This window comes from Cucurbita pepo, chromosome LG13 (assembly GCF_002806865.2).
Source record: "Cucurbita pepo subsp. pepo cultivar mu-cu-16 chromosome LG13, ASM280686v2, whole genome shotgun sequence".
Lineage (NCBI taxonomy): Eukaryota > Viridiplantae > Streptophyta > Magnoliopsida > Cucurbitales > Cucurbitaceae > Cucurbita > Cucurbita pepo.
Window position 1 is genome coordinate 6,619,435 of NC_036650.1, and position 16,604 is coordinate 6,636,038.

The window sequence follows — 16,604 nt, forward strand, 5'->3', positions numbered from 1 at the left end:
ACTCTCGACCTTAAAGTAGAAATATATGTCAATTATAGTAAAGCTATGCTCATAAGGGCGATTTTGAAACAAAAGTGATCAATGTCTTGACTAGATAAACTATACTCGAGTTGAGGCATCACAAGCCGAATACAAGAAGCAAAACTTCGTAGACTCAACAATAGGGGTGTACATGGTCCGGGTTGGGTCGGGTTGGGGGATTTTTTTGACCCAACTCAAAAGTTCGGGTTGGTTGGATTGGTAACCCAACCCAAAATTTTCGGGTTGGGTTTTCAAATTTTTTTTTTTTTTTTTAAGTTTTATTTATCCACCATCTATAATTAATTCGGATACAATCTTAAATAAAATATATTAAAAGTTCTAAAAAATACAAAATTATTTTATCATGAAAGGAATAGGTAGAACTCGGGCGTAAATGTTAACCTCAGTACCACTCTCGCAAACCCATTAATATGAAAGAATCTTCATAATACTTCTATATATTTTATTTGGCTCGGGTCAACCCGAGCGTTTTGCCCATGAACCCGAAACCGAACCGATTTAGTTCGGGTTCAGAAAAATGAACCCAACCCTACTCGAAATGCTAATCCAACCCAACCCAACCCTTATAGTTCGGGTTGGGTTGGTCCGAGTTGTCGGGTTGAATGTACACCCCTACTCAACAAGTCGCTTATAGAATATCGACTACTAAGTTAAGACTTTCCACTTCATTGAAAAAGAAAAGAGAGAGAGAGAAGCGAAGCTTAGCGAGCTTTCTGCCGTCCAACCACTGCATAAGTCACTCGAGAGAAAGCAGTTTGAGCTCATATAATATCAACGCTTATGGGTCTTGTTTCTAGGAAGCTTCTCTAAGAGAAAACAATAAAGAACATAGAAAGATTGAAGAATTATACAGTTTGGAGTTACTATTAACTTTGGTGGGCTTGCACCCTCAGCACCAAAACAAAACTGAACAATGATTTACAAGATTTTGTCATAGTTTATATGGAACACTTGGTTATTACAACAACAACATGACTTGGAACTGTAAACCTTTGTAGCAAAGATTTGAGCAATTTTTGCACAAAGATCAGTGTAAGAACTGAAAAGCTAGAGGCTAGTTGGAGTGTCGTACCTTGAGTGCAGAAGAGATGAACTTGTTTTCTCACAAATGCTGCCACCAGGAGTCAAGTCTGCTGCAGCAAGCGACGACGAAAATGAGGCCGGTGTAGCGGGTGTTTCAGCGGTCGAGAAATTGCTTATATTGCTGCTGATATACGTGCTGGTTCCACTTGCAGAAACCATGGATGTTACCTTTGGTGCAGGAGGCCTCTCGATGTCGATGACGCCTTCGATCATCTGAACCACTTTTCCCATTGTTGGCCTCTGAGATGGTTGCTCCTGGATGCACCAAAAGCTCACCTGAACCACCCTGCTCACTTGCTCCATATCAATCTCTTGATCCACCAGCCTTTTGTCAACAATTTCTCTGAGATTCCCCTTTTCAAACTCTTCATAAGCCCACAAAGAGAACCTCTTGTGATTTGTTTCGGCAGTAACGTCGAAGTTCCTTCGTCCGCTTACGATCTCTAAAAGAACCATACCATAGCTGAAAACATCAGATTTTGAAGTCAGTGGCAGATTTGCGAGCCATTCGGGTGCCAAATAGCCTCGTGTTCCTCTTACGCTAGTCAAGGTTCGATATCGGTGATCTTTCATGTTAATGAGCTTTGCCAGGCCAAAATCTGAGACTTTAGCGTTTAAATTCTCATCTAAGAGAATGTTTTCTGGCTTTATATCGCAATGAATGATGCAATCACGGCACTCCTCATGAAGGTATGTGATCCCCTTGGCAGTGCCAGCAGCAATTTTGAACCGATCTTCCCAGCTGAGGAACTTCCCAGATTGTCCTTCTTCTCCCTTGAAAAGCAAGCTATCAAGAGAACCATTCTTCATGAGCTCATATACTAACAGCCTATGCCGTCCTTCCGAGCAAAAACCGACCAATCTCACGAGATTCAAATGGTGTGTGCTACTTATAGTTGCTACCTCCATCCTAAATTGCTTCTCTCCCTGCTCGATTCCCTCGAGTTGCTTCACTGCGACGACCGTCTTATTAGTAAGAACGCCTTTATAAACAGCTCCAAATCCACCAGCCCCAAGCTTTTCCTTGAATCCATTGGTCACACGATGGAGTTCTTTAAATGAGAATTGAACAGGAGCACCAGAAGCATACTCAAGAAGGGTGTATTGGCTGGACATCGCTCCAAACTTGGGGCTGTTCCTGCAACACCACCACCATAAACCAGCCTCACAAACAATTATGGCAAAAAGGGTGACCAAAACCACAACCACCAAGACCCAAGCCTTCAAATTCATACCACCCGGCCTTGAAACATCAGAAGATTCCAATTGGCTTTCAAGCACTTCTCCACAGACCTTGAGAAATGAACTGCTTGGCAACGCAGCACTCTGATATCCCCTAATGAAGCCCGACGGTATGTAATAACAAAATCCATTCCCATCTGATGGCGCAGTGGAAGCATCACAAGCAGAACTCTGTCGACAATTTGATTGACACCCTGATATCTGCATGGAGTAGACCTCTAAGTTCTTTGGATATGTTAATAGCTTTGTGTTCTTCAACTCCAACATCGTGATGCCGCTGGAACAGTTTCTGATATCCAATTTCGCCTTACACCCTTTCTTCCAATCGTGGTGATCAACTGGCTCAAAGTTTGCAGATGGGCAACTACAGATCGGACTTGTATCATTATAGCTACAAATACTAAGTTCCCCACAGAACCCAAATATTTGACACTTATCTGGAACAGCTTTCCATCCCACGGATTCAGACCCACTGCCTCTAACAACGCTATGAATCTCTAAATTTCCATCATCTTTCAACCTCAGAAACCTAAAAGTAGCACCGCCACCATTATCTGCGTAATCGTTGCTATAAGCTACAAATGATCCAGCAGGTATTCTGGTATCATAAACAGCCAACATTCCAATAGGATCTAATCGTAAACTAGGAGAATTCAAGGAGCCATTGATCGACGTATTTAATCCATGATTCCAATAAACTACATCACCATTCGGTCCATCTCCATTCCAAGTCAGAGTTATATTCCCAATGTTAAGTAGGTTTAAAGAATACTGACCAGATCGCAGGACCATGCCCACTGTGAAATTCTGCGATGGAACAATCGTGTCCGTCGGGTGATCGAACGAAGACCAGACGGCCTGGGAACTACTATTTCGAAGGATGAGGTTGCCGGAGTCCTCGAGCACAGCGGAGGAGACTCCACGGCCGGTGGTGTTAGATTCCCAAACGACAGCACCAGAGCCATCGACGAGACGAAGGTTACCGTCGGATTGAAAGTGAAGAGCACCAGAAGCATCCAGCGTAGCACCGCCGCCAGCGGACCAGATAGTAGGAACGCCACCAGTAAAGACTATGCCGGCGATAAAAGAAGAACCGGAGGAATCCGCCGGATGAAACCTCAAAGAGAAATCTCCATTAGCCGAATCCCACGTCTGATTGGGATTCGAAGCTCTCAAAGACGAACCTAGAGATATGGCGGCGACCGACAAAGATACTGAAAAACAAAGAACCAAAGCAATACAGTAACGAAACAAATGGCTACGGAGGTCCATTTCTCTTCAATCTCGCTTCAAGAACAGAAAGAACAACAGAGTCGGAGTTCCAAATTAACAAAATCCGAGAAAATCGAGACGAAAAGCTCGGAAATCCCTTGGAAGAATTTGCTACTTCAATCAAAATCTGATTCTGTATATAAATTGGCGAAGAAAAATCGCAATCATCTGGAAGCAGAAGATTAGAAAATGGAAGTGGAAGAAGAATTCTTACCTTAAAATTCATTGGACTGCTCGTTCTTCGTCCACTCATCTTTTCTTCTCCAGTAATTTTTCAAAAATATCCTCCAAACGTTTTTGACTTTTGAGTGAAAATCCATTTCAAAAACATTTTTTTCTATTTTTTATTTTTTTGCCCTTAGAATTTTTCTTTCCACGTGAAAAGACAAACGCAAATTTACACTTTTACCCCCAACTGGTCGTTCCGTCAACTTTTCAGTTAATCACGGAGAGAGCTTTATTTTTATTAAAAATATTTTTCTCCATTATTTCCTATTTTTATTAAAAATATTTATTAGGCTCAATAAATAAAAACATCTAAAATAAATCTCAAACAATGAAAAATAATATTTTTGCATTAAAATTAAAAAATAAAAACATATTTTAATAAAATAAATAATTGTCATGTCAGTCCTCATCAATCATTAACGAAAAATTTGATGAAACGATAAAAATGAGGTTAAATGCATAATTTACGTGTGTATGTTGCCCTCTGCATGCACACGCACAGTCAACATCCTATATCATAAGGTTCGACTAATATATATATATATATATATATTTATTGGTTAAAATATGAAAATTAAAGGTTAATAAAGAGGTTAGTAAAAAAGGTTGGTGAAAATTAAATACAAATATAATTAATGCATTCGGGGTATATAAGTAATTTAATATCCAAACTTGATCATAAGGTCCAAAAACAAATTATTGTTTGAAAAGGGCCTTTTCTCCAAAATCTCAATTTTGTTGGGTTAAAATTTGAAATTACCCTTTTTATTCGTCAATTTTCCCGGGTCAAAATTGGAAATTCATATAATTTCTTTGCCCCAATCTGCGGGGTTACAAGTTCGAACCGGTTCTCCGTCCTTTTCACGCTCATCCCTTGTTATTTTCTTATTATATATTAAAATAAAAGAGAAATCCTTTTAAATTAAATTATAAATTTAATCTTTTAATTTTTTAACTTTTACCCTCTTTAAATTTTTAAAATTATAAATTTTGTCTTGAAATTTATGATTTATTAAACATAAAATTTAAAATTATATCTATTATATCAATTAATTTTTTTAAACGAAATGATCGGAAATTTATTTATAAAAAATAAAATAAAATTTAGTGATTTGTTAGAGAAATTGAAAGATAAAACAAATACAAATACCGAAGTTTAATAAATTTATAATTGAACTTAAAGATTGGGTTGGTGACTCGAGTAATCAGTTCACAACCTAATCTTGATTGGGTCGGGTTGTTAGTTTTTTTTAAATTATTATTATTTAAAAATCTTATTTATATTCTATACATGTTATATTAATAACTAAATTTGAGTAAAACTCAAATATTAAACATTAAGTAATAAGCGTAAAATATTTTTAATATTCGTTTTAATATTAATAGAAAGGTAGGGTTGGCTCGGGTTGGATTGTAACCCTATTTTTTAATTGGTCGGGTTGACTCGACCAAAATAATACCAACCCATGAAAATTTTCAATTTGCCAAAATTTCAACTGAATCCCAATCATTTCATTTATTAAATAATTAAAAAAATATATATAAATATTAAGTATCTCACTTTCCAAACTACTATATATTTTATTTATGACATTAATGCCCTTCAGCTTTATTTAAAGAGTTTAGAATAATATTTAAATCAAATTAAATTAAAAAAAAAAATTATTTATGACATTAATGCCCTTCAACTTTATTTAAAGAGTTTAGAATAATATTTAAATCAAATTAAATTAAAAATATACCATTAGAAAAAAAAAAAAATGAATAATGTAACTGCCTAAGGACTAAAATTGGTTGTATTTAATTAACTAAATAACGGACTTGAATTTGAAATTTAGGTTCCTCGTAGAACCCGACCTTTTCCCGTCATATCTTTAGAATCGCTCTTATTCGAATGTGGTCTCGGTTCATTCATGTACCCTTCCTTCAAGAGAATATACGGAAACAGATATAAAAATTTTCTGAAGAGTAATATTGTAACATCCCAAACTCACCGCCAATAGATATTGTCTGTTTTGGCCCGTTACTTATCGTCTACTTCTGATCCCACTATAACAGCACAAACCTACCGTTTGCAGATAGTGTCCGTTTTTGCCCGTTACATATCACTGTGAACCTCACGATTTTATGACGTGTCTATCAAAGAGAAAGTGTACCGATGTCTACCGATGTCTGCTTCTGACAGCACTATAACAGCACAAACCTACCGTTTGCAAATATTGTCCGTTTTTGCCCGTTACATGTCAACCTCAAGATTTTATGACGTGTCTACGAGAGAGAGATTTCTACACCCTTAAAATGAATGTTTTGTTCCCGTCTCCGATCGATCTCACAAATATAACATATGACCGAGTAATTATAATAAATAAAATATATTTTTCTCTGATTATTTATGATCTTTCTACCTACATTCATTTCCTTACACCAAACCCATTCCCCTGTCTACCGGTGACAACAAAAACAAACCCCATCACAGTGAAAAACAACAGAGGAACAATGGCAGCCAAAAAAAACTAGATAAGCTCATCCATTTCTACCACCCCTTCTGCTCACGGCATTACATACCCGGCACGGCAGCGTGTCGAGGCTTGCAGCTCGGGTCCTCCTATAGTTGCCCAACGCACGGCATCGTCTCCAAGCATGGTATTCAGCATAAGCTACCGGATCATCAGCAAGTCGTTTAACATAAGAAGCTAACTCTTCCAACGAGCTGAATTTAGACCCATCAATTATGGAATGTGGAGGGACAAAGTCCCAGACATTTGGAGCACCAAAATAGATCGGAACCGAACCGGAGTCTAGCGCATAAAATAGCTTCTCCGTTACGTAACTCTCGGTCATCGTGTTTTCGATTGCTAGAACGAATTTGTAATGAGACATTGCACAATGCAAGTGATCCCACCATTTTGGGGTGACACTGGCATCGTTTGCACATTCAGGGTACATATCAAGGGCCATGTCAAGCCCGCCTACATTGTTCAAGCACTTGCCAAATGAATGGTGAGGCAGCAAGCTTAGAAGCTTCCTAGCAAGCTGGTTTCGTTGGGGAAGACAACGAGACGACGACCAATAAACGAGCGTATCCTAAGAAAATTTCAATATCATTAGTATCACGATCCTTATAGAACGAACAGATCGGGTGGAGTTGCAAAGACGAAAATCAGAACCAAAAAACTCACATTGTTTTTAGAAGAAGATACGTGATAGTTTCGACCATTGTGAAAGAGTGCTCCTGCATAGGTTGACTGAACATCGTCTTCCGCATGATAACTAACGAATAGATCCTCAAAACCTGAGCGCTTCCGACCAGCCTCGAGATCCATATAAATACGGAGAGGATCACCCCTGCGCCTCTAACGAACATTAAGGAGAACAGTGAACAAAATCGGAACAACACGATCATAACAATATCGATAACAATAACCAAGGAATTATTACCCAGCGTATTGTCATGTGTAAGATAGGGAAGTCGAAAAGGTATATCATACTAACTTGTACCGTGGGCAGAGATTAAGATATCGCAATCAAATTAACATAATGAAAGCACATTCATTCATATTTTTTAAAAAAAACAAACAGAGGACCAATATCACCGAAACAGCGCAAGCCCAACGCTAGCAGATATTGTCCGTTTTGGCCTATCACGTATCACTGTCAGCCTCACGGTATTAAAACACAAAAAAAAAATCTCACACCTTATAAAGAATGCTTCGTTCCCCTTTGCAACCAATATCGGATCTCAAAATCCACCCCCTTGGGGGCCAACGTCCTTGCTTGCTGCTAGCACACTGCCTAAAACCTGGCTCTGATACCATTTGTCACATCCAAAACCCACGGCAAGCAGATATTGTTCGTTTTGGCCCATTACGTATAGCCGTCAGCCTCGCGATCTTAAAACGCGTCTATTAGGGAGAGATTTTCACACCCTTATAAGGAATGTTTCGTTCCCCCTCCAACAAATGTGGAATCTTACAATTTACCCCCCTTGGGCGCCAGCGTCCTTGTTGACACATTGTTTGAAACCTGGCTCTGATACCATTTGTAACAGCCCAAGCCCACCGCTAGCAGGTATTGATTGCTTTGACTCACTACCTATTGATGTCAGCCTCACGGTTTTAAAACGCGTCTAGGGAGAGGTTTTCACATCCTTAAAAGAAATATTTCATTTCCCTCTCTAACCAAGGTGGGATCTCACAATCCACCCCCACTCACTGGCACACTGCCCGAAACCTAGCTCTGATATCATTTGTAACATCCCAAACTCACCGCTAGCAGATACTAATCGTTTTAGCTCATTCACGGTTTAAAATGCATTTGCTAGGCAGAGGTTTCCACACCCTTATGAGGAATAATTTGTTCCCCTCTCCAACCGACGTGGAATCTCACGTCTAGTTTACAAAAATCTGGGATTCCGGATTCTAGGGGATCCATTCAACAGCCTATGAATTCAACCAATTTTCTTCCCTCAACAAGTAATATCCATAGATCGAAAAAAACAGTCCCCAAATAAGGTACAGAATTTGTAACAGCCCAGCCCCTTGACGGAAAACAGCAGAAATAAGCAGTAAAGCATAATCTACAATGGCTTCAAGAACATTTTAGAGATTTAATACCAAACATCATGCATTTCTCAATATCCTCCATGGATCAAGCTATTAGAACTAACAATGGCTTCATCGAAACAGATCATAAGAACTGAATGAACCAGAACGAACAATTATCCAGAATCGAGAAAAATGTAATTTATGTAGATAGATCTGGATCTCTTCAAAAACTACCAGATTATGATCTTAAAATCATTGGAAAAATCGGCATCCAAACAGATTGTAAAATTCGAATGGAATAATGGAAAATTATGGCTGAGAATTTACCTGACGCGGAGGCGTACTGGTCTCGAAGAACAAGGCGTCAGGTTTATCGGCAAGAACAGAAGATTTAGTCCAAAGACAGCTCAATCCACAAGAACACGAATACAAATTGTCTAAATTATCAGGGATCCATGTCCATCCTTTCACCAAAACAGAGACATGATTCAGTTTCAGCCCTCCACATTCCGAATTAGAGTCGCCGCCGACAAGCTGTAGCGAAGTCGACGAAGATCCATTTCCCATACCGCCGCTAATTTTCTCCCGAAATCGATCGCAGCCAACCTGAGCGTCCCATTTCTTAAAGGCGGTGATCAAATCGGAGAAAGGATCGAAAGCGAACTCGGCTACGGATAGATTCAAATCATCGACGGCCGGTACGATGGAAGTGGATGCCGGCGGAAATTCGAGGAAGCCAGTGAAGAAAAGGATGAAGAACACGAAAGCGAGCATGAATACGACGGCAACGGTGTTGAAGGGCTTCAAGAGCATGGTTGGACGGAGACGGCGGTCGCCGGTGGATTTTCTCTCTCCTCGGAGAGAGAAAAAGGGGGAAATCGTTGTAGAGAGTAAAAGTGAAATTATTCAGCACCGATTACAAGACGAATTCAAGACAGATCACTAAATTAGTGATTAATTTTGTGATTAGTGACTAATTTTGTGTTTATGACTAAGCATTAATTTCACAATTTATTTATAAATTAACACAATCTAATTACTTATTTAAAAAAAAATTAAAATTAAAAATCAAACCTTTCAACATAATTAACAAATTTTTATATATCTAAACACAAATATTATCTAAAACATTAAATTTTTGCACTGTCAAACTCAAACAAACACACCAAATCTTCCCATTTGTGGAGAATTTACATATGAATTTACCTTATTTACAAACATTTAAGACACAATCTGTTACCATTTGAGACGATCTCACCAGTTTTTTATCAGTTCTCTATACCAATCTCCATGAACGATCACAGACACAACAGCCATAACAATCAGAGATTCTGCTGCCTCGACCACCTTTCCGGTGAGAGATCCTGCTCCGATGGGCAAAAGGGATGCCTCCGCTAGTTGCCTTCCCTTTCTGCCGCTTCCTCCGAGCACAACGCCCCGCATGGCCAGGTAAATGTTGCGTGAAACTCGATTGTATACTACGTCGCCTTCTTGTAAGCTTTTTATCAACATGTTTGCTATGATTTGCTTTCTTGCTTGGAGCCTTTTAGGGTCCGAATCACAATCGACTAAGACAATGCCGAGGGCTTCAACGATCTCCAGTATTCCAACGTTTTCGACAATGTCCAAGAGATTGCAAAGGCGTTTGGCGCATGTCGATAATATAGTATCGACTTCACTTGGATTGGAGACCAGTCTCTCGTTGAGAAGAATTTGACGCATGACCAACAAGCTGGACATGATATTTCCAAAGTAAGACTATATAAGAATAGATTATATGACACAATATTATCATAATCTAAAACTATACTTTGTAAAACAGGAATACAATAAGATTTCGATTTATATCTTTTTGCTTTCCTGTTTCTCGAACTTTCGAACGTTTTGTTATAGCGCCTCGACTTTCAGTGAATAACTTATTATAGACTAAGTTTTAAGATAAACTATAATTAATTTAAGGAAACAAAAAGACTAAACCCTATAACTAAAATAGAAGATAATTTAGTACCAAAATAGAGCTTAAAGGTAAGAGCTGCAAATTTCACCAACCTGGTAGAAATGACGATGATCCTCTGAAGTCGAGATTGAACCGTCCTGAGCCTGGCGAGATTAAGCTTAAGAGTCTCCGGCAGAGTATCACTGCTGAGCCCCTTTATTTGATTTACTAACTTTAGCAGACCAAGCCTAATTAATAAATCAAGCCTCTCACCCTTGCACTCTGGTTGTTCTTTGCCTGAATACATTGAAACTCCATTGTTAAATCTGATGAGTTTGGATAAAAACGAAGTCGAAAAGAAGAATACGAATACAACATGACAACTGGAGTTACCATGGCTACTTGTTCCAGAGGTTGGGCTGATGATCTTTGATGGAATCAGACTACTTCCTCCGGTTCGTATGGTAGATGGGAGGCTCTCTGGCTGAACTCCTGCATTTTTTGATATAGCAGAAGCCACAGAATCAGTGTGTTCTTTCCACTCCAGCTCCACGTTCCGCCATACAGATGAAAGCCATTGCCTTGTGAGAGGCAAAGAGGTAGGTGCATCGGCAGGAGAACCACATCGCTTAGAAAATGAACTTTTCAGATACTCCAAACCAGCAGGGCTCTTGATGAGCGGTTCCACCATCCTTAAATGTGCATTTGCTATTTCTTCTTTTAGATTCTGCTACCAAATATAGAAGTTCAGTCAAAATCAACGTGGAAAAGTATCTTACAGGCATAACCAAACAATATATATTTCCAACTAGCAAAACCAGAAACGTAAAACCATTTGTTCGTCCGATAAGTGAGAAGAAAATATGTTTTCTGTGGAGTTCTAGAGGGAGACACAGAAGAAACACAGAATGGGATAAAGAAGGATCACACAGCTCTCCCCAAATGGAGACTCCGCTATGCGCACTTTTCCTATTTACGCTATATCTGTCATCTCATTGCATATATAATCAAAGCTCCAAATGCCATTTAGATAGGTGAAGTTTAGGGCCTTGGGTCATCTCATTCATTAGCTTCTGAGAAAGATGATACCCCTAAAATATCATAACCTGCCTTTTGGCTGAAGATAATATGATCATAACATCATTGCTTTAGAATTTAGTAAGAAGTTGGACAGGAGGAAAGAAGCTTGAGAATTAATTGCGGAGCATACTATGGGCAAAACATACCCATTTGTAAAATTCCATGAATGGACATTCCAGCGCAGCAGCAAAGGTAATTGAGAGAATGATGAAGACTTAATTATGAGACTGATGAAGACTTAATCATGAGAATAGGTGGAAGAGGAAAATAACAATTACTCAATCTCCTATAAAGGACTCAAAATCCATGTTTTAAGGAAACTCGGACACTGATACCATGCTATTTCTTTTTTCTTTTTTTTTAAAAAAAAGAGCTATACTTGGCAATCTGTTAAGGAGGTTTCACAAGAACAGACTGGTTCTGGTGATAAGAAGTTCAAAACGAAAATGGATGGGGAAGTGTTACACCTTTGAAATGGTTTACTTCTATCATCCCTTGCATATACTTGAATTGGAATTGTATTTAACTGTACCCAGAATTTGAGGTAGGAAATACTAGACTAAAAACGGACCTGAATCTGATGTAGAATGAAGCGTAAACCTTTGACCATCAAGAGAGCGAATGGACGCTTTGAGTTCTCTCCAAAACAGGAAACGTCTCCCAGCTCTTCCATTAACTTCTGGTAACTTGCTTCCATCTCTTTCTCTTTCGCTGGAGCGGAAAGCTTTTGCAGTGTGACTAAACTAAAGTCCAGCAGTTGTTTGAAGTAACCCACATCCGGGGTTCCTGAATTTAGAATCTTCAACCACCAAAGAAGTGAAGGACAAATTAGTGAGAGAGATCGATACTCCATTACCATTTACCATTTAATGTGGCCACCAATTGTTAAATAAATATTCAAATTAGATGTACCTGTGAAACAATTTCAATATCAATTTTCTCAGCAATCTCTGATCTCCAGGACGGCGGAGACATCTCACACAATTCATCCCTGACCTCCTTCAGGACCTTGATAACCCAACTGAAATCAGGCTCATCTTCTTCCATAGACTCCATGATGCCATCCCAAAATGCTTTTTCCATCGTCTTTTTCAGTTTTTCCTACGTAAGTCAGTATAATAGCTAAGTCCAGGAATCACAAATGCATGCTTCCTTCGCTATTTGTCATTTACATATCAGAAAAGAGAACGAAACATTCAGAAGTGCCAACCTTTAAACTGTTTTCAGCTTCAGTTGGAGCATTCGAGGAGACTGTAAGGAAATGGTGATAATCATGGACAATCTCATTTGCAACCAACTCATTCTCAGTGACTAGCATTTCACTGGAGCTTGTAGGTTGCTCTGCAATAAATTTGACAGAAGGAAATTGTCATTTTACTATAGGAAAAAGAATTAAAACATCTATCTTAAGCAAGATTAGTCATCATTACAGACAAATAACCAACAAAGCATCCAATATGCTATGCAGACCTGGCTTAGAACTTTCTACTGGTCGGAACCCTGGAGAATATTCAGAATTGGATTCCAAGGAGCTTGACCCTGCAACTGATGAAGAATTTTCTAAACTGCCAAGTTGTTGTAACTTTTCTCTCTGTATCTTCTGCTCTTCACTGACCTACCATCAACCAGATGAGTCCAACAAACCATTAGCCAACTAGGATTTAGTTGCTCAAAATGCTATAGAAACTATAGCCAAAGTGAATTACCTGTGTATCATGTGCGATATTACTATTATCACCTTCCAATCTCAGCTTAGAAGTTTGTGCCATAAAACTCTCCAACTGGCGAGCAACACCCTTCATGTTCTCCTCGAAAAATATAGCATCCTTGTCTTTCCACACCACAAAGTGATGAAGGTAAGAGCACCATCTTTTGTCAAATATCTCTAATTGGGATCTAATCGAAGATGGTGTTGAAGATTGCTCCTCATGCATGGTTCGTAAGGGACCCTCCAATATAATCTTAATCAACAACTCAAATTCCTGAACAAAATTTGATGCTGACTCCAGCAATGCATTTTCAAACTCACTCTTCCCAATAATAACTGTCTCCGGATGCCCCAATATCATATAAGCAAAAAGCACTACTTTGGCAGGGTACCTAGATAATTTAGAGGGAACCTTTGCAGCTTTCCTGAAGCCAATAGTCTGTGATCTACCTGTCTTGTTTACTTGATTACTGCTTCTGCCATGAAATCCAACACGCTTGAGAAGGTGATCTACCTTCTCCATGCTTAATTTATTTCCAGAAGTTGTTCTCAAGATTGAGAATCCACTCTCTAAGCGAACAAGTAAAGCTTTTACAGTTTGTATGGTTGCAGTTGCATTGATCTTAGAAGCAAGCTGCTCAAATTCCATAGACTTCACAGATTCTTTTGTAATATCTAATGCTTGAAAAGCTTTTGCCAAAGCAAAAGTAGTTTTTCTCGTTTGTACAAAACTCCTCCAGCACCTGAAGATGGGACAGATTGCATTATAATTCATAATATTTCACAGGAAAAAGAGATGAATGATAACTGAAGGGAAAGTAAGCAGGCAAAGCATAGATACAGAGTCAAGCTAAAACTGAACCAGTATCCTTGACAACAATAGAAATAGTCACAATTACACTGCATAGCATTAGGTTTCAAATCTTCCTTTCTCTTCCAAATCCTCCTAAGGCCAAACCATTTCTTCTACTCTTCCTCTTGATGCCTCAAATTGATGTTCCAGCCCCTAAGCATACTTGCCCACCAACAAAGGGAACATGAATTTATTCTCCCGTATATCCTTCAATCGGTTCTTAGATATAGAAGAAGAAACAACATGGGCGTCAATCAGATTTTTCAATTATATGGCCAACACAAATGTTTAGAGGTTCATTTAAATCACATAGGAGGTTTATTTCTTCTACCATAGATCTTGTTGCTTTGCAGGTGCAAAGACGTTTTGGCAATGGAACTCTCACGTCTTTCTGGGCATGATTCCTAGTTGAATTATGGGGTAGCTACTACAGCCTTTCCTAGAATTTTTCAACTGTCTACTAGCCAAGTATTACAGTTGCACAGGCTTGGACTTCTTCCCATGATTTAGTTTATCTCATCTTCTTTCAACAATCTTGTAAAGTTTGGTGAATTAACTCTTGGGTATGACCTCTTGATTTCACCAAAGCATTCACAATTAAAGCTCTCAAGTGAGTAAATTCATGATATTGTTCCTGACTTGAGCAACCTCTTTTCGGTGATTTGGAAGGACTCTTATCCTAAGAAAATAAAAAATTTCTTATGGAAACTTAATCTTGGTGGGATTAATACAGCTGATCGGTTGCTAAGGAAAATGAGATGGCATCTTTCCTTCATGGTGTGTGATGTGTGTTTCCTTAGAGCGTCCTTCACATCTGCCCATTGTTCATATGCTTTTCAATTTTGGAAGTTTTTGGTTGGTCTGTAGTTTTACCGAATGAAATATTTGGTGTTCTTGCCTTGGTCTTTGTGAGACATCCCTTCCATGATGCAAAAAAGACATTATGATTGGTGATAAACAGAACTTTCTCCCGCATCTATGGTGTGAAAGGAATGCAAGGATTTTCGAGCATGGTTTCTCAACCTTCGATAACTTCAAAAACGATGCAAAAGCATGGTTTCAAGCAATACAGACTAAAAATAAAATGCAAAAGCCTAAAATACGCCAAAGAAGATGTAGAACTACCCTTTTGCCACTCTTATCTTGATCGCAAGATGCATAACATAAATGATCAAACTGTGTTACTTGATCACCATGTCGAAACTTTCAATACCACAGGTAAAGACCGAATCATACCAAGCAGTCGAAATTACGACAACGCTAACATCCAAAACATCTTAATGGGAAAATTTTAAATTATAGTAAACAGGGTAGAACAGAATTCAAAAAATGAAGAAGTATAAGGATCTTGTACCTTGCTATAATTGCCGCTGGGTCCTGCTTAGACATCCCTTTCATATTAGCACGAACAATATCACTTGTTCTTCGTCTCTCCATCGAATACCCAGCTCTTTGTCTCTTGGCCTACTCGCACATATAAATAACGTTCTTATATTCTTAAAAAAAGAAAAAAAACAGAAGAGGGAAAACAACTGAAACGACTCATGAACGAGTCGGGAACAACTTTTCTACAGAAGAAATCGAAGTCTATTGTAATTCAAACGAAAAGGGCACCCGGCGATGGTTGTCGCTTAGCATTTCTTGGTTTTTATTTTGGGGCAACCGACAAAAATAAATTCTATAACTTCCTTCAAAACAAATCAAGGTTGGACTATCTTTATCCAGTACGGCACGTCATACTGAAGAAAGAAAAACAATCGGAATACGTATATAAGAACAATAGGGCCCGAGATAGAAACCTGACGACGGAGATCAGCCTTTCGGAGCTTGGCTTCAATCTCTTCCGCAGTAGACGGCGCCTTAGACTCCATTAGGCGACGGCTAAGCCTGCGAGGCAGTTTGGGAGGAGTAGATGACGATGCCGGCGAAGGCTCATCGTCATTTGCAGGAAAATAAAGCGCTACTCCGCCCTTCCTCTCCGACTTCTCCTCCAGTCCCACAGCCATTGAACTGAAACAGTTCGAACAAGAATTCACCAACTTAACCGACTCGAAAACTTCGATTTGATCAAAGCTTCACAAGATAAAAGCCGATCTCACAGATTCAGCTGCGGATTTCAATTTCGAGGTCTCGATTTCGTCGTCGAATTGCAGAGATGATTTCTGATGGACTATGGAATCCAAATAATTTCTTCAGCGCATCTGAGCATTGAAAAGGAGAATAATGATGGATTTGGATCGCGCCATTTTGTTCTAGATTCTTCGATGACCTTTTTGGCGTTCAAAAATTTTGAAAACTCGAGAAACAGCTGGATTTTTTTCCTTCCTTATTTTAATAATTTTCATTTACAAACAAATAAATTCGTAGGTTTTTTTTTTTTTATTATTATTTTTTTTTAATGAATTCTTAATTCATTTTGATTTTAATTCTTTTAAAAATTATCTTTAAGAACATTTATTCTGATCTCAACTTTTAAAAAATTATTATTTTAGCCCTTAAAAATACCAAATCGATAGATTTAAATATTTTTAAAAATCATAAAATTTAAAAAATAAAAAAAATAAAAATAAATATTTTGTATATGCATATTAAAATAATTAATCTAACAATTCATCA

At 38.4% G+C, this 16,604-nt stretch overlaps 3 protein-coding genes across 3 annotated transcripts; all 3 read right to left on the reverse strand.

The window, feature by feature from the left end:
• Positions 1 to 879: 879 nt before the first annotated feature.
• On the reverse strand, positions 880 to 3,939 carry LOC111808570 (G-type lectin S-receptor-like serine/threonine-protein kinase At1g34300). The gene is made up of 2 exons (XM_023694652.1): positions 3,854 to 3,939; positions 880 to 3,772 (listed from the first exon to the last, which is right to left on the reverse strand). Exon 2 carries the CDS (start codon positions 3,637 to 3,639, stop codon positions 1,090 to 1,092), a length of 2,550 nt encoding a protein of 849 aa, XP_023550420.1. The 5' UTR covers positions 3,640 to 3,772; positions 3,854 to 3,939; the 3' UTR covers positions 880 to 1,089.
• A 2,266-nt stretch (positions 3,940 to 6,205) lies between these two features.
• On the reverse strand, positions 6,206 to 9,341 carry LOC111808579 (alpha-(1,4)-fucosyltransferase-like). Its single transcript, XM_023694666.1, has 3 exons — positions 8,739 to 9,341; positions 7,047 to 7,220; positions 6,206 to 6,951 (listed from the first exon to the last, which is right to left on the reverse strand). The coding sequence occupies exons 1-3, from the start codon at positions 9,222 to 9,224 to the stop codon at positions 6,391 to 6,393; spliced, it is 1,221 nt and encodes a 406-aa protein (XP_023550434.1). The 5' UTR covers positions 9,225 to 9,341; the 3' UTR covers positions 6,206 to 6,390.
• Positions 9,342 to 9,486: 145 nt separating this feature from the next.
• Positions 9,487 to 16,297, reverse strand: LOC111808569. Its single transcript, XM_023694651.1, has 10 exons — positions 15,788 to 16,297; positions 15,343 to 15,452; positions 13,134 to 13,878; positions 12,898 to 13,042; positions 12,638 to 12,768; positions 12,340 to 12,528; positions 11,999 to 12,226; positions 10,741 to 11,074; positions 10,461 to 10,644; positions 9,487 to 10,143 (listed from the first exon to the last, which is right to left on the reverse strand). Exons 1-10 carry the CDS (start codon positions 15,992 to 15,994, stop codon positions 9,666 to 9,668), a joined length of 2,751 nt encoding a protein of 916 aa, XP_023550419.1. The 5' UTR covers positions 15,995 to 16,297; the 3' UTR covers positions 9,487 to 9,665.
• Positions 16,298 to 16,604: the final 307 nt, after the last annotated feature.

Coding starts and splice junctions, on each gene's coding strand:
- LOC111808579 (XM_023694666.1), bottom strand. CDS start 9,224: ATGCTCTTGAAGCCCTTCAACACCGTTGCCGTCGTATTCATGCTCGCT. Junction 7,221..8,738: donor CCAGTACGCCTCCGCGTCAG/GTAAATTCTCAG, acceptor AATGTTCGTTAG/AGGCGCAGGGGTGATCCTCT. Junction 6,952..7,046: donor TATCTTCTTCTAAAAACAAT/GTGAGTTTTTTG, acceptor AAATTTTCTTAG/GATACGCTCGTTTATTGGTC.
- LOC111808569 (XM_023694651.1), bottom strand. CDS start 15,994: ATGGCTGTGGGACTGGAGGAGAAGTCGGAGAGGAAGGGCGGAGTAGCG. Junction 13,043..13,133: donor ATATCGCACATGATACACAG/GTAATTCACTTT, acceptor GGTTGATGGTAG/GTCAGTGAAGAGCAGAAGAT. Junction 12,769..12,897: donor AGTAGAAAGTTCTAAGCCAG/GTCTGCATAGCA, acceptor AATTTATTGCAG/AGCAACCTACAAGCTCCAGT.
- LOC111808570 (XM_023694652.1), bottom strand. CDS start 3,639: ATGGACCTCCGTAGCCATTTGTTTCGTTACTGTATTGCTTTGGTTCTT.